The sequence below is a fragment of the Mustela nigripes genome, chromosome 14 (assembly GCF_022355385.1).
Source record: "Mustela nigripes isolate SB6536 chromosome 14, MUSNIG.SB6536, whole genome shotgun sequence".
Taxonomy (NCBI): Eukaryota; Metazoa; Chordata; class Mammalia; order Carnivora; family Mustelidae; genus Mustela; species Mustela nigripes.
The window spans coordinates 71889015-71907361 of NC_081570.1; the positions used below are offsets into that span (position 1 = coordinate 71889015).

The following is an 18347-nucleotide window of genomic DNA, read 5'->3' on the forward strand; positions in this document are numbered from 1 at the left end:
GAGCGAGAAAGAGAGAGTTATCACAAGTAGGCAGAGAGGAGGAAGCAGGCTCCCCGCTGAGCAGAGAGCCCGATGTGGGGCTCGATCCCAGGACCGAGCGAGAAAGAGAGAGTTATCACAAGTAGGCAGAGAGGAGGAAGCAGGCTCCCCGCTGAGCAGAGAGCCCGATGTGGGGCTCGATCCCAGGACCCTGGGATCATGACCTGAGTCGAAGGCAGAGGCTTTAACCCACTGAGCCACTCGGGTGCCCCTCTTAGAATTTTTTTTTAAAAACAACAAAAGAAATTTTCTTTCTTATATATGGCAGAAAAAGATATCTTACTTCCATTCATAAAAATCATAATTATTTAAAGTAACATTTTAAAAAATCATGCTCTTTGATACTGGGCAAGTATAGGCATATATTCTATAATTCAATACATACCTTTGCTACAGAAACAGGAGATAAACATGTCTGACCACCAGCACTGAAATTGCAGAAAACCTCAATGGCATCTGAAGGGCATCCGAGATTTGGATCAATCCAGTATTTTCCTATTAATTTATTATAAAACATAAAAATATTTAAATTACATACTAAAACATATTTGAACCATCATTACAAATTATCATACTTTAAACATATCTTTACAGTTTTAACTGTGAAAAAACTTAGACGATTATAAAGATATTTACATTCAGTCCATGAATGGAAGGAGTAAATGTTATGTAACATTGATACCAAAAATAGTATGTTTTTCACATACCTATCAATTTAAGGGCATTTCAACAACAAAAAAGATATAATGGTTGAATTTATTGCTTCTTTCCACAGATGAACTCATCATCTTAAAGGGAACTGTCTAAAGTTACATAGTTAATAGAAAAGTTGCAGTTGATGTGGTATACTTGTCCACTTCCGTTCTATGTCATTATAGATTTTAAAAATAAATATACAGAAACAACATCAATCTCCTGAGGTAAAATAATATCTTCACGATAATTGGTATAAAAATAATAAAACATCCTTTGTTTCCATAGAAAGAAAATGTACAATTCAATGGTTATCACTTTGGGGCTTTCTTCATCAGATTTCTAAGCAAGAAAAACTGAAATCCCTACAGCCAGTGTAAGCCTGCCAACCATTGTCTTCACCGAATGCCCAGCAGAATCAAATGGAGTCTTAGTCAGTCTACAGGAAATACTCAGGCTGAAAGAGTGTTGATCTAGTATCTTAATTCTGGAATAACAGGCCCAGAATATTGAAGTAGCACCTTATACTAAAAGCAAAGGCAAAGAATTTTTTTAATGAGATAGTGCTGCTTTTTTGCATTAAAAAAGGCAAGATAGTCAAACAGTATTTGGCAAATGTCATTTCTATCCTTGTCCATTCCATCCTTACCCTATTAGAAAGATTCTTCTACATCATGCTGGGCTTCCTCTCTGGCCCATTATTTTAGACTTCCAAAACATCCTCAACTCTTCTTTCTTCTACTATTCTACTAATCCTTCAAAACGAATACTTGCTGAGTTGGTGGCTCCAAAAGTAGGGACTGTCCTTTCCTGCAGGTTTTCAAACTTTGGTGGCATTAGAACCATCTGTTAAAACACAGATAGCTGGGCCCCATCCCCAGAGTTGCTGATTCATTAAGTTGGGGCTTGGAATCTGTATTTCAACAGAATCTCATTCTGGTCCAGGGACACTTGAAGAACCACTGATCTCTTGTGATATGGAAGAAAGGGGCAAAAGAAATCCAATCCTCTGGTCCCTTTTTGTTCCCTTCCCTTAGAATTTTGGACATTTTGTAAAGTTTATAGAAATGAGTGCCAGATTTTTTACCAGGAGCTAATGTAGGCTTCCAATATTATCCAGTGGGTGTAAAAACATTATCTTCACTACTACCTCTTTTCTTCCAAGAAACGGTTTCCCCTTCTATTATAATAAATAATAAATTTATTTTATTAATAAAATAAGCTAATAAATTCCTTATAAAAAGTTTTCCATCAAGCACAATCCCGTTGTTTTATAGGGTATAATTCTTTGAATTCAAGCATTATGTTGTACAATGGTAACCTGGTAGGGACTTTCTAATTGTTCTCAGGATATACCGAGCTATTAATAATGCACTATACCATAATATATCTTTTGCAGGCCTAAATGTTCTAACCTAAAACTAGGTCTCTCATGAGGACAGTGCTTCTTTTGCAGTCCTTTCAAGCTCTGCCACAGCCTTTATTAGCATCGTACTCGTGGTACAGAAGGTGTAGAGATCACAGTAGGCAGAGAGGCAGGCAGAGGGAGAGGGGGAAGCAGACTCCCTGAGCAGAGAGCCTGATGTGGGGCTCGATCCCAGGACCCTGAGACTATGACCTAAGCCAAAGGCAGAGGCTTAACCTACTGAGCCACTCAGGTGCCCCAAGCCATCCACTTTCTTTGAAGATTTTAGTATTGGATGCCTATGACTTTCAGAAAATCTATGTATTAGCCAATTCTTGATGATTTTAAATTCTCATGGCTAGCACTTCCCATACCCTGGCCTCTCAGTTCCCTGAACTCTTCTGCCAAAATTCTCATATCCTTCTCCTGCTCTCCTGACTGCCCCATTCACTTCCCAGGCCATATCCTGGCCTTTTTAATCTATCACCTACAACTAGAGTTATGTCATAATCTCACCCCTTCTCTTTTAAGCTCATTCACTCTGGTGTCCTGAGTCTATCTAAAAAACTCTTCCTTCCCATCAGGACCTAATATCCATTGATACTACCACTTTTTTCATCATCCCTCATCATATGTGGATCATATGTTCAATTCCCTTCCTACCCAAGTAAAAACCCTGAGTTCTTTACTATAATTACTTCTTCGAAGACTTCCTTAATAGCCCTGCCCTGCCTCACTTCAATGTACTTGTCTTATAAAGTCCTAACCTTATAGAAGTCCAATTTTGTGCCTGATCTATGCCTGAATTTATACAGCTAAAAGTAGCTGAAGGAAAACACAACTATGCTGACTGGACTCACTTTAAATTCAAATGTTTGTAAGGCTTCCAGAAAATGACACTATGTTGCCCTCTGTCACTCTCCCAGCTGATTATTTAAAACCTTTTCATCTTCTCTCAACTTTATTATACCTGTTCCTTCATTTTATTCTTGACTGATAACCTTTCAATTTTACTGAGACATCCAAAGCCATCTGAAAGGAACGTCTATAACTTCCCACTATTACATCTATTTACCTATTTGAACTTGCACCCATATATTCTGCCATCTTTGTTACTATTGTGAATATGCTGTGCTCCTATATAGGGCTTACCTTGTCTATTATACCTTCAGTTTCAAATTCTTCCTCTTATTTTTCTTTTAAGTCTAATTCTGTTTGCTGTTTCTGTCAGTTCTCATTTGTGGTGTTTTATCAACCAGTATGCCTCATTACCATTGATTGTGTGCTGGGCACTGTGTTTGAGAAATGATTTGTAGAAGTAATTTGAGCCCTAGGATGATGGTATATTTTGTAGAAGACTTTTGTTTCTATCAGAATGGGGTGGGGGTTCTATCCATCTGGAACCATCTTAGTCCAAGTTCAAAGCTTTAGATTCTGAGCTATCTTCATGATGTGAAGCTAGGCTACAATCTATATGAATGTCTCTTTTCTTCCAGTTTATGTTTTCTCTTAGAATGGAGCCCTTTGAAAGCCTAAATCCCCACACTCGGTGGACCACAGATGCTAACTTTTGACTCTTAGCCCCATAAAGCCACCAAAGGCCGTATTTAGTTTGTGATCACATGTAGGGCAAGAGCAGCTCTAAGTGTGTTCATCTCTCCATTGTCTTCTTTTTTCTCCACCATTCTTCTTTTTTATTTTTAAGATTTTATTTATTTATTTGGCAGACAGATCATAAGTAGGCAGAGAGGCAGGCGGGGGGCGAGGGTGGGGGGTAGCAGGCTCCCTGCTGAGCAGAGAGCCAAATGCAGGACTCCATCCCAGGACTTAGGATCATGACCTGAGCTGAAGACAGAGGCTCTAGCCCACTGAGCCACCCAGGTGTGCCCATTACTATTCTCCTAAACTGCTCTTGTGAAGGTCATCGTAAAACTTAATGCTACTAAATCCAGTAGCTTCTCTAAGTTTTAACTTTATCCAACAAGGACCCCATAGAACCCTTCCTCCTCAGGCAAATATTTTCTTCACTCCACATGCATCTAGTTTTCTTCCTATCAGGTATGGTTTCTTCTTAGCTTTCTTTGCTAGTTCCCCCTCATTTCCTTGATCTCTAAACACTGAAGAGCCCTAAGACATGATGTTTAGACTTCTTCACTTTTCTTTCTCCACCTACTCTTTAGGGAGTCTTAAGCAGTCATAAGGCATTGGATGCTATTTATATGCAAGTGAATTCATAATTCTTACCCCTACCCAGGATCTCTCTCTTTAACAGCCTCCTACCTCCTGGACATTCTTACTTGATACTTAACAGACATCTCAAATGAATTGTATCTGAAATTGAACTCCTGATCTTTTCTCTAAAATTTGCTTCTCCATCTCTATACAGGAACTCACACTTCCATCTGTTAGTCAAAATCCTTGTTAAAGTCATAATCTATCCATCTATTTCTCTCTTAACCTATATCTGATTACCATAAAAAACTGCTGGCTCTTTGCAGTATAAACATTTTAACAGTGTTTCTTCTTCCAGTTCATGAGCATGGAATGGTCTTCCATCTTTTTGTTTCTTCTTCATTTTCTTTCATGAGTGTTCTGTAGTTCCTCGAGTACAGATCCTTTACCTCTTTGGTTAGGTTTATTCCCAGGTATCATATGGTTCTTGGTGCTATAGTAAATGGAATCGATTCTCTAATTTCCCTTTCTGTGTTTTCATTGTTAGTGTATAAGAAAGTAACTGATTTTTGTACATTGATTTTGTCTCCTGCCACATTACTGAATTGCTGTTTGGGGGTAGAGTCTTTTGGGTTTTCCATATAAAGTATCATGTCATCTGCGAAGAGAGAGAGTTTGACTTCTTCATTGCCAATTTGGATACTTTTATTTCTCTTTGTTGTCTGATTGCTGTTGCTAGGACTTCTAATACTATGTTGAACAAGAGTGGTGAGAGTGGGTATCCTTGTCATGTTCCTGATCTCAACGGGAAGGCTGTGAGCTTTTTCCCATTGAGGATGATATTTGCTGTGGGTTTTTCATAGATAGATTTTATGAAGTTCAAGAATGTTCCCTCTATCCCTACACTTTGAAGCACTTTAATCAGGAATGGATATTGGATATTTTCAAATGCTTTTTCTGCATCAGTTGAGAGGACCATGTGGTTCTTCTCTCTTCTCTTACTGATTTGTTCTATCACATTGATTTGCGAATGTTGAACCATCCTTGAAACCCAGGGATGAATCCCACCTGGTCATGGTGGATAATCTTTTTAATGAGCTGTTGGATCCTATTTGCTAGGATCTTGTTGAGAAACTTAGCAACCTTATTCATCAGGGATATTGTTCTGAAGTTCTCATTTTTGGTGGGGTCTTTGTCTGGTTTGGGAATCAGGGTAATGCTGGCTTCATAAAGAGTCTGGAAATTTTCCTTCTGCTTCAATTTTTTGAAACAGCTTCAGGAGAATAGGTACTTTAAAATATAGCCAAAGACTTGCTCATTTCTTATCACTTTCTCTGCTACCAATTCTAGTTCAACCCATCATCATCTCTTACCTGGATTTTTTCAACGGCCTTCTCAGTGGCTTCTTTTACTCTTGCCTCCATTATTATTTGTAATATATTAGCCAGAGCAATATCTTAAAAATCTAAGTCAAATCATATCATTTCTTTGCCTGAAAAACTTCTAATGGCTTCCCACCTTATTCAGAACAAAAGCTGGAGTCTTCTGTGTAGTTCAGAAGATCCTATATAATCTGTGTTTTGGGTATCTTTCTGGCTTCATTTTCTACCACTTTGTGCTTATGCACTCTCTTCTAGTCACACTGGCCTTCTTGCGACTCCTAGAACACACTAAAGACACTCACTCCCAGGGCATTCGTTGGTGTTTTTTCTGCCCCGAAAGCTCTTTCCTGTTTGCTTCTCCTCTTCCCCCCTTTTGACATTTCTCAAATGCCATGTTCTCAGATATGCCTTATCTAACTGCTATATTTAAAATTACCCTCACTCTACTCTCTATTGTATCCCCCTTCCCTGCTGTTTTGTGTTTTTCTATAACATTTCCCATCTCCTAGTGATGAAAATACTTTTGGACATTAAAGCCTTTCTGATACCTTGCAATCCATACCACGTAGCTATTTTTCTTACAAGGAAGGCAGACCTTGAATTAGATTTCAGTCATTTTTATGTCTTAAAATGTCTTTGTTTCTTTCAATTCTATAGAATCACAGTTTTATGCCTTCAAATATGGGAAAGAATCAAACAGAATTACTATAGCCAACTGTAACTATAAATATTAGTTTAGTTTTTGTGGTAATCTAGAGCAAGAAATATCTATAGAAGATAAGCATTTTATTAATATAAATATTTTCTTTGCACTTCTAGTAGAAGTATGTGTTCTTGGGCAAGAATGTATGAGAGTGTGTGTGTGTGTGTGTTATGTAGTAAATATGTATGTAAGTTAAAGAAAATACGGAATACTATTCACCCTACAGAAGGATATAACATGATTTTTTTTCCCCCAAATCAGCATATATGTTACTCTGTTGGGAATAGAATTTTTAGCAAAAACCAGTAACTACTAATATTGAATGTGCAGCTAACCTCAGACCCAATAGAAATTAAAATTAAATGATGTATTGTAGCAGACAGGGTTCCTTTACTTATCATTAGATAATTATAGCTGTTCTACTTGCTTTAAAACTTTTCCTTGATGCTTCTACTCTAAATTCATTTTTGCACCTCTGGTTAAGGATTTTGGGCTATCTCTGTAGGGACAAAAAAACTCCAAGAATACCAAACCATCTTCCTACTCAGTGACTCTACAATGATGTATTTAATTTCCATTTTGTGTAAAAACCATAAATTCAGGAGGTGTGGTGGCAGGGGTTCTACCATATTTTTTTTTCATGTTACCACTTCTGGTAGACCTGACATGTACTCCAGTTTACCCCAAAGGTCAGTCCTTCCTATTTTAATTTTTAAGATGAGTATGACATGTTCCAAGCACAAAAGGTAAGCAAATAATATAGTTATTGTGGAGTAGGAAACACTGGGGATCAATAAGGCTGTGTATAGATGGCCCTTCTTTTCACGACATCTGTATCTTTGGGGTAAATACCCAGGAGTGCAATTGCAGGGTCATAGGGAAGCTCTATTTTTAATTTCTTGAGGAATCTCCACACTGTTCTCCAAAGAGGCTGCACCAACTTGCATTCCTACCAACAGTGTAAGAGGGTTCCCCTTTCTCCACATCGCATTGGCCACGATCGCCAAACTATGGAAAGAACCAAGATGCCCTTCAGTGGACGAATGGATAAGGAAGATGTGGTCCATATACACTATGGAGTATTATGCCTCCATCAGAAAGGATGAATACCCAACTTTTGTAGCAACATGGACGGGACTGGAAGAGATTATGCTGAGTGAAATAAGTCAAGCAGAGAGAGTCAATTATCATATGGTTTCACTTATTTGTGGAGCATAACAAATATCATGGAGGACAAGGGGTGTTAGAGAGGAGAAGGGAGTTGGGGGAAATTGGAAGGGGAGGTGAATCATGAGAGACTATGGACTCTGAAAAACAATCTGAGGGGTTTGAAGTGGCGGGGGTGTTGGAGGTTGGGGTACCAGGTGGTGGGTATTATAGAGGGCACGGATTGCATGGAGCACTGGGTGTGGTGAGGAAAAAAATAATGAATACTGTTTTTCTGAAAATAAATAAATTGAAAAAATTAAAAAAAAAAAAAAGAAAAAAAGAGCAAAGACTGACCTCCCCTGAGCAAGAGGGAATTCTGGCAGCAGACTTTGGACTCGGTCTGCAACTCCCCCATGGGTTTGTAGCCTGCTGGCCTATTTTGGATTTATCATGCCCCCATAATTATATAAGCAAACTTCTTAAAATAAATCTTTCTCTAAAACCAAACAAACGAAGTCTTTGTGGAAAACTGCACAAGAAAAAGTGAAAAACTATTAACAACAGGGTCTTTGGAAGAAGAAGATTAATATCCCACTCTTTTTGGAGTCTGCAAATTCATCTCAATGAAATACAAAGAAGAGCCCGTGTGAAACACAGCTAACCAGCTTTCACTGCCTCGTTGTGAATAAGTGCACACTGTCACATCCAACAATAGCAACAGCAGTAAACCAGGGTCACCTCTCTTGCTCTACCCCCATAAATAAATAAATAAATAAATAAATAAAATAAGTCCACTTACACTAAATTACTGGCTTCCCGATGAAACCAACTTTCTTTGTGGCTTTTATAATATTGACAGGTCACTACCTTTACTGATAGAACGGTCATGTGAGGGAACAGTTCTATCATGAAAAGACTAACTCTTATAGATTTGATAATATTGGGGCACCTGGGTGGCTCAGTGGGTTAAGCCTCTGCCTTCTGCTCAGGTCGTGATCTCAGGGTCTTGGGATGGAGCCCCGCATCAGGCTCTCTGCTCATTGGGAAGCCTTCTCCTCCCCACCCCCCCACCGCATGCCTCTCTGCCTACTTGTGATCTCTGTCTAATAAATAAACAAAATCTTTAAAAAAAAGATTTGATAATGTTATCAATTTTCCCCTTTAAATGCCCGTTTATTGATTTAAATATGGTCAGCTAGTTTTTCTAAGGCTCAAACTCACTGTAAAATTTTTGCAAGTAAACTTACTTTCTTTTCTAAAAAAAAAAAAAAAAATAAGGCTGTGTAGAAGACATTGTTAATGAGCCCTCAGAAAAGGATACTCTGACTTCAGGATTATGTCCCTCTAAGAGTATTTGTTTTTTGAAAACACTAAAATGCCTTCTACAAGGGTTTTATCAAAATGATAATGATTCTAAATGAATACACTCTAAATCTCAAATGCACTGAAATGATGAAATCGGACATCAGAGTTAGAAAAAAAAAAAAAAAGCCAAGAACTTACCATCTGATACTTTGTGTTCACAGTTAAGCAAATCTTTACAGATTCGTGCTGGGTTATCTCGTGTGCCAAGAGGGTTCTTGATGCTGTGCAGTAAATTGCTAAGGTAGTTCAGGGTTTTGAATATCTCTGCGCTGTAGTCAATTAAAGTCACTTCGGTATTCTGGTAGCTCTGCCAATTCATCAAAGGAATCAATCAGCAAAAAAGCATAGGGAAGCCATCACCAGTATGTAACCTGTATGATCAACATGGGCCAAGGCAGAAGAAAAATGTATCCTTGTTGTATGCAATGAGTTGGAAGAGAGGTGTGAAGAACAGTTTATCTGTAAATACAGGCCTATGTGTAGATTTTATTAATCGTGACCCTAAATAAGAGATTAAATTGATTCTAATGGCCTAGTTTGCAAGCTAACATAAAGCTAAACAATTACTATGCCTGGTATAGTATAATGTTTTAAAGAAAATTATACACTGAATAGAGTTTAAATGAGAAAAATGAGTAACAATGATAGATCCTATTTTAAGAGGTGGCTATGCTTCATTTAACTATTTTCTCCTACAGTATCTAATTCCTTATTAAAAAATTCCTTAAATGTATTACATTTTTGTTTTAAATGGTTTCCTTAAAAAACATCCCATGCATATATTTCTGTTTATTAAAAAATTCCTACTTTGTTCAATCTGTTTTAAGTACAATCTCTGAGATAAAGCCACATTTTGGACTCAGAAAAAACTTTCTGTTTAATTTGTATATTGAGAGTGCCAATGTAAATAAAGCCAGATATATTACCTCCATCTGTAGAGCAGTATGTGATTCAATCAAGGCTTGAATAGCAGCATTGATATCCATTTGTTTCTGTGTAAAACAAAACCATTTGAGATTAGCAGTAACATCAACACTGAGTACTCTACAGTAAGGGCTGTAAATTCTGAAAGCAGTGCTATTAAAGTATACTAGACTTATTATCTGAAGGTGGTTTGTAACTCTTACGGTTAGACAGATCTTGCAAATGTTGCCTGGATAGCTGAAAGGACAATATGCTGCCTTCATCCAAATCTCAAAAGTCTCCTAATTAAAACAGGACCAAAGTCTAGAGCCCTCAAATGAAAAACGATTTGTCACTGCTACATAAAAACACACACAAAAGTTACTCAAATGGCAGAAGAATGAAATATGACCCCCTCAGTTAATAAATTGTAAAGTGAAGAATAAATAACTGTAGTAATTTATAACAGTTACATTCTTGGAAGGAAAATATAATAAAATACTACTGTCCTGAGGTAGTCACCACATTCGTTTAATCTGATACTTTTGTGGTCTTAAAAACAATTTCTGAAGTTGGAAAATGCACCATTAGTCCCAAAAGAAATACAGCATGAATCCAATCTCCTCCTGTATTTAATAAAAGATATTTTTAGAGAAAGCCTCACCATAACCATCAGTAAAGGTCTTTTTTGTATTTTATTTTTTAAAAAGCTTGGAAACTAAGAAGCATGAATTGGGAGAAAGTTCTGTGAAATGGCATCTGTGTCAACAAATCAAGCAATCTAATTTCTTTCAGAATAATTATGTTGCTAAGATATCTTTTTACTTGGAGGGCCATACAATAAAAACTGTTTTCAACAGATCTCTCCTAACTCATGACTTGTAATTTGAAAAACTATTTAAAATGATGGGACAATCAGTAAAATGCACTCTTCCTTACTTCAACATGTGGTTTTCATATTGGAAAATAATCGAATCATTCTGTATATATATACTGCCAAACACTGTGATACATATTGAGGACAAAACAGTAAGCTCAAAGAAAACTGCCCTTGTGAAGCTGAAGTTTAAGGGAGACAAAGGCACTAACCAAATCCTAAAACTACATAATTAACAAATTGTGATATGTGTTAATGAAAGAAAAAAATGTGCTTGGACTCATTAAAGAGACTAGGGGGTTTTAGTGAAATCTGGAGAAGAGTTTTGGAAGCAATAGGTCAGGGAAGTTTTTTCTGAGATAGTGACATTTGATTTGAGATCTGAAGACTAAATAAGAATTGTGAAGAGTGGGTGCAAGAGCTTTCCAGGCAGAGTAATAGCCTTGCACAAAAGCTATCAGATGAAGTGTGGTCTATTCACAAAACAGAAAGGATCAGCCTTTCTGGTTCCCTGCAGAATAATTCCAACCATCATGCCTGCGTGGATGAGCAGATTGGGGCATGGGTCACATAAAAGGCACTAAACATGGGCAACTGAATTAAATACTGAATAGTAGCCACCTTTATATTTTCCAGTTGGTTTGTGATTAAGACTTTGATCTTAGAAAAACTACCGTAAACAATTCTCAAACTTTTCAGTTCAAGACCTTTTTGCCCTTTTAAATATTATTAAGGGCCTTAAAGAACTTTTATTCAGGTGAGTTATAACTTTTGGTTTTTATCACAGTAGAAATTCAAACACAAATTTTATTTTATTTTTAAAGATTTTATTTATTTATTTGGCACAGAGAGAGATCACAAGTAGGCAGAGAGGCAGACATAGAGAGAGGAGGAAGCAGGCTCCCCACTGAGGGGAGAGCCGATGCAGGGCTCCATCCCAGGACCTTGGGATCATGACCTGAGCCGAAGGCAGAGGCTTTAACCCACTGAGCCACCCAGGTGCCCTGAAACACAAATTTTAAAACTATTTGTGCTAACTGCTTTAAAATAAACCATATGTTAATATAAATATCTTAATGAAAAATAACTGTATTTTCCAAAAACAAAAAAGTGTGAGAAGAATGGCACTGTTTTACACATTTATATGTATCTTTAATGTCTGGATTGATAGAAGATAGCTAAACTGTTGTATTTCTTTCAGTATTCAGTCTGTTATGATATGTTATTTTAGTTGAAATGTGTCTGGCCTTAAAGAGATACACAGTTGGAAATAGAATTATTTTATTTTATTTTTTGAAAAGATTTTATTTTTTATTATTTGAGAGAGAGCATGCCCTGGCGAATAGCGGGAGGGGTAGAAGACGAGGGAGAGGAACTAGCAGATATGCAAGGTGGCACATTCCACCACCCTGAGAAGAAATAGGATTCTTTTAGTAGCCTTTTCAGATATTTGTGGATATTCTTCTTTCATAGCAAAACTTGATAAATGATAGTTTCTTCAGGGTTAGTTGAAATGTGAAATGTGAAATCAAATCTATGATCTTTTTGTGCTTTTTATATTAAAATCTATTGGTCTATCTTAAACTGTGGAAGTATCTTCTATGCATCCATGGCTTTGTTAAAAACATGCATTGCTTATCTAAAAAATATTGAGTTATGCAGCTCTTCTAAATATGGGCACATTTCATTATTAATATCATACAATTATATTTGTTAACATCATCACCAATCATATGAGAAAAATATAAGTACTGCACAGCTATCGAAGAGAGTTGTAGATACAAGTTTTCCCAAATTTTTATTTTTGCTTGAAAGTTTAAGACTTATCATTGGGATCAACTTCTGTCAGTAGTTTTGTTGACATGACAGGTTCACTTAATTCATGTTTAAGGAAATATCTGCCAAATACTCATGTCTGTATAACACTGTTAGTCTGTCACATAAATATGGTGTTCTATGAAAAGAGCAGCTACTTCAGTTTCTAACCGAAACAATTGCACAAACGCTTTTATTTGAGGCAAACACTATACTTCAGTATGCAGCAGAATTGTTCTTCTATATCATCACACAGATTATTAAAAAGCTATATACTCAACACTGGAGTATTTAGGAGACAGAAAAAACAGTGGAGTAATGACCTCCCAGAATTTTCTCTCCTATAAAAGCAATAAGAAAACTGGAAAAAATGTCAGGATGAAGTTTTTCAGGATTATGGAAATTAACAAAATTCTTGCAGCAAGGTGAGGAACATTTATTTAAGAAAAATAGCTGAATCTTGGGAAGGGCAGTGAGCTTCATGTAATTTAGTTTGCCCTACTCCCATGTCTTCCTTTCTTTCTTCCTTTTTTCCCCATGTCCTCTTTTTCAGTTCTGTAGTAGCTAAAAAACAACAGCACATAATTACAGGAAAAATAAGAAGTCACAGCCACAGGGGGAACAGAATGGAGTTGGAGTTGCTTCAGAGTCATTTCCAGTGAATTATCATTATCTGACTTGTCTGGTGGTTCCCTAGAAGACACCACTTGCAAAGCTGTCTTTATTTTATCTCACTCACAGCTCATCCAATACAAAATACCTTTTCCCTGGGAGCATTTTTCAAAAACATTTAGAGGGAATTAACTTTGTGGCTGTCTGGAGCACTGGAAAACAGTTGGGCAAATAATAAGCTAACAAAAAACTTACAAGAAAAAGGTAGGGAATAAGATGTCCACAGAGACTCTGAAAAGCTTTGACATATTTCTGGAAATCTAGAAGTCCATGTGCATATGTAGGGTTCAACACATGCTTAGAATATACGTAGACGGCCCTAAGTTCTCTCCTCTGGTTTTCAGTCTCTGAAATCAGGAAGTTCAAGCTAAGTTATAGTGTTCAATTGGCTGAGAAATGAAGGGGTGCTCCAACATACACAGAGACATTTGGGAAAAACTGGGAGATTTACTCACTCTGCCATTTAAGGAAATCTCATTCCAATTGTTAGTTGGCCATTAAGGTAGTTGAGTAGACTTTAATGGTCACACATGTTGAAGAATACAGACTTTATAATATTCAGAAAAGTAACTAAACAAATAGCAACAAAAATAAACCTATTTTATTTCTAGAAACACCACATTACATTATTTACAATGTACAATTTTCAACCACCACAACAAAGACATGCAAATAAGCATTCAAGTATGGACCATAAGCGAGCAAAAATGCAGTCAATAGACAAAAATTGCTCCTGAGGGAGCCCAAATGTTGTATTTAGTAGACAAAGATGTTTATTAGTTATTTTAGATATGTTCAAAAAACTAAAGGAAACTACTTCTATAGAACTAAAGAAAAATATGAAAAAAGACCTCTCACAAATAAAGAATATCAATTGAAAAAAAAAATAGAAATTACCGAAAAGAACCAAATAGAAATTCTGCAGTTGGAAGGTACAAACAATGAAATGAAAATTTACTAGAGAGGCTCAACAGTAGATTTCAGTAATAGAAGAATCAATGAACCTGAAGACAGATATATTGAGATTTTCAAGTCAGAAGAGTATAATGATAAAAGATGAAAAAAATGAACAGAGGCTCTGAAACTTAAGGAACACCAACAAGAATACTAACACACACATAATGAGAATCTCAGAAATGGAGAAGAGAGAAAAGGGGGCAGAAAGAACATTTCAAGAAATGGCTGTAAGACAGTGATGAAAGAAACTAAACAAGAAGATACAAATAAAAGGAAAGACATTCCATGCTTGGATTAAAAGAATTAATATTGTTAAAATGTCCATACTACTCAACATAATCAACAGAGTCATGCAATCCCTTATCAAAATTCTAATGGCACTTTTCACAGAAATTGAACAAACAATTCTAAAATTTTCATGGAATCACAAAAGACCTTGGCTAGCCGAAGCAATCTTGAGAAAGAAGAGGTGGAGGTATCAGGCTCCCTAATTTCAAACTTACTAAAATCCATAGTAATCAAAACAGTATGGTATTGGCATTAAAGCTGCACAAAGACCAATGGAACAGAATAGAGAATCCAAAAATAAATCCATGCATATGTGACCAATTGATTTACAACACAGGAGCCAAAAATATACAATGCGGAAGGGACAGTCTCTTCAATAAATGGTATTGGGAAAACAGGACAGCTGCATGCAATAGGATGAAACTGGACCACTACCTTACCCATACGCAAACATTAACTCAAAATGGATAAAGACTTGAAGAAAACACAGGTGGTAAGCTTCTCGATATCAGTTTTGGTGATAATTTCTTTTTGTATTTGACAATAAAAGCAAAGGTAATGAAGGCCAATATAAACAAGTGAGACTACATCAAACTGAGAAGTTCTGCACAGCAAAAGAAACAATCAGCAAAATGAAAAGGCAACCTACTGAATGGGAGAAAATATTTGCAAATCATATAATCTGGAAAGGGGTTAATATCCAAAATATATAGAGAATTCACACAACTCAATGGCAAAAACAAAAAATAAAACAAAACAATTAAAAATTGGGCAGAAGATCTGAATTGACATTTTTTCCAAAGAAGACATAAAAATGGCCAACAGGTTTATGAAAAGGTGCTTAACATCACTACTCATCAGGGAAATGCAAATCAAAACCACAATGAGCTATTACTTCACAACTGTTAGAATGGCTATTATCAAAAGAAGAAATAACAAGTGTTGGAGAAGATGTAGAGAAAAGGATGCTCTTGTACAGTGTTGTTGGAAATGTAAATTGGTAAAGCCATTGTGAAAAACAACATAGAGATTCCTCAAGAAATTAATAGAATTACTAAATGACCCAGCTAATCCAATTCTGGGTATGTATCTGAAGAATACAAAAATGCTAATTTGAAGACATATATGATTCCTATATTCCCTGCAGCATTACTTACAATAGACAAGAATGGAGAGAACTTAAACCACCTGAAACTAATACAATGTTATCAATTATACCTCAATTAAAAAAAAAAGGAATAGCTGAACATTTGATGAGAAACATTAACCTACAAATCCAAGAAGCTCAGTGAACTCCCCAGACACATCATAATAAAACTGTTGAAAGCAAAGGAAAACAGAGAATCTTGAGAGCAGAAAGAGAGAAGACTCATTAGACCCAAGAAATCTTCAATGAGATTGACAGCTAAATTTCCACAAAAAATCATAAAGGTAAGAAGGCAGTAGGATGACACAGAGTGCTGAAAGTAAAAGACTGTCAACCAAGAATTCTACATCCAACAAAGCTATCATTTGAAAATGAAGGAAAAATTAAGACATTCCTAGATAAACAAAAACTAAGAGAATTTATCATTAGCAAACCTTCCCTAGAAAGATAAAAAAGGGAATCCTGGCTCTTTCCACAGTTTGGCTATTGCGGCCTTGGCTGCTATGAACACTGAGGTACATAAGAGCCAAGATGCCTTACAAAGATGAATGGATTAAGAAGATATGGTCCATATATACAATGGAATATTACACCTTCATCAGAAAGGATGAATACCCAACTTCTGTATCAACATGGATGGGACTGGAGGAGATTATGCTGAGTGAAATAAGTCAAGCAGAGAAAGTCAATTATCATATGGTTTCACTTACTTGTGAAGCATAAGGAGTACCATGGAGGACATTAGGAGAAGGAAAGGAAAAGTGAATTGGGGAAAATTGGAGGGGGAGACAAAGCATGAGAAAATGTGGACTCTGAGAAATGAACTGAGGGTTTTGGAGGGGAAGGGAGTTGGGGGATGGGTGAGCCTGGTGGTGGATATTAAGGAGGGCACGTACTGCATGGAGCACTGTGTGTGGGGCATTAACAATGAATCCTGGAACACTGAAAAAATAAAATTAAATTAAAAAAAAGAAAGATAATAAAGGGAATCCTTTAAACTGAAATTAAAGTCTATTAGGTAGAAACTTGAAGTCAGATGAAGAAATAAAAAGCACTGCTAACCATAGCTATAAAGACAAATATAAAAGGGAATATAGATTCCAAATAGCCAAAATAATTCTGAAAAAGAACAGAATTAAAGGCCTGGAAATCTGATATCCACATGTAAAAAACAAATGTAGACACTTACCTCACATTATAGACCAAAATAAACTCAAATCACAGATTTAAATATAAGGACTAAACCTATAAACCTCTTAGATAAAAATAGTGGAAAAACTTCATTAGATTGGCTTTGGTAATGGTTTCTTGGATATGATAGTAAAAGCAAGGCAAGAAAATACAGAAAAATTTGACTGCATCAGAACTAAAAACTGTGCAAAGGACACAACTGACAGAGTGAAAAGGCAACCCATGGAATGGGAGGAAATATTTATGTCATATATTGGATAAGGTATTACGATCCACAATATATAATGAACTCCTACAATCTAAGAACAACAAACAAGCAACCCAATTCAAAAATGGACAAAGGACTTGAATAGACATTTTCCCAGAGAAGCTATATAACTCAATGAACATATGAAAAGATGTTCAACCTCACTAATCATTAAGGAAATGCAAATTAAAACCACAAGTAGATACCACTTCACTCTCATTAGAATGGGTGCTATAAAAAACAAACAAACAAGCAAACAAACAAACTAGAATATAAAAAGTGTTGGCAGGGATGTGGAGAAATTGGAACCCTGTGCAGTGATGGTGGGAATGTGTAAGTGTGCAGCTACTATAAAAAACAGTATAGCAGTGCCTCAAAAAATAAAACATAGACTCACTATATGCTCCAGCAATGCCACTTTCTGGGTATGTATCAAAATGAATTGAAAGGAAAGACTCAAACAGATATCTATACACCTACATTCATAGCAGCATTATTCACAATATCCAAAAAATGGAAGCAACTCAAATGTCCACTTAGATATATCAGATGTGGTATATATAAATACAATGGAATATTATTCAGCCTTAACAAGGAAAGAATTTCTGACACATGCTGCAATGCGTATGAATCTTGAAGACATTATGTTAAGTAAAATAAACCAGTCATAAAAGGACAAATATTGTATGACTGTCACATACATGATGTTCCTGGAGTAGTCAAATTAATAGGGACAGAAAGTGGAATGGTAGTTGCCAGGTACTGGGGAAGGGAGGGATGGGAAATTACTGTTTAATGGGCACAGAGCTTCAGTTTTGAAAGAGCAAAAAAGTTCTGGGTATGGATGGTGGAGATGGTTGCACAACACGTGAAGATACTTAATGCCACTGAACTGGATGCTTAAAATGGTTAAAATGATAAATTTATGTATATTTTACCAAAATTAATAACAATAATAAATAAGTAAATATGTTCATTATCCCTTACACTTAACTATCCCACTGTTGGGAATTAGTCCTATGGATATTCTGCAAAAACGATAAGCAAAGGGACTGGGCATTGGTACTGACTGTAATAGTAAAAGATGAGAAACAACTTTAACACCCATCAAAAGAGGTCTTAGATGAATATTCTTATGTAAAATGACTATTATTTAAAATTTTCTGTGAATGGGTGGCAGTGAAGAATACAATGACTTTTAGCAGATTAATAGTGTAGAGTATGTTACTTAATGCATAGTAAGGTACCAGCAATTTTAAATGTCAGCTCATTTTTTCCCTTGCTTCCCTTGCCTTTGGAAAACAGCATGGAGGTTCCTCAAAATGTTGAAAATAGAACTGCC

General features: G+C 36.2%; 1 protein-coding gene across 1 annotated transcript in view; it reads right to left on the reverse strand.

Moving 5' to 3' along the window:
* The window catches only part of COL24A1 (collagen type XXIV alpha 1 chain), a 379684-nt gene that overhangs the window by 7215 nt on the left and 354122 nt on the right, over nt 1-18347 (reverse strand). The window contains exons 55-57 of the mRNA XM_059377096.1: nt 9835-9900; nt 9047-9215; nt 425-534 (exon numbers count right to left, since the gene is read on the reverse strand). Of these exons, the coding sequence (XP_059233079.1) occupies nt 425-534; nt 9047-9215; nt 9835-9900 (345 nt within the window). The remainder of the gene's footprint in view (nt 1-424; nt 535-9046; nt 9216-9834; nt 9901-18347) is intronic.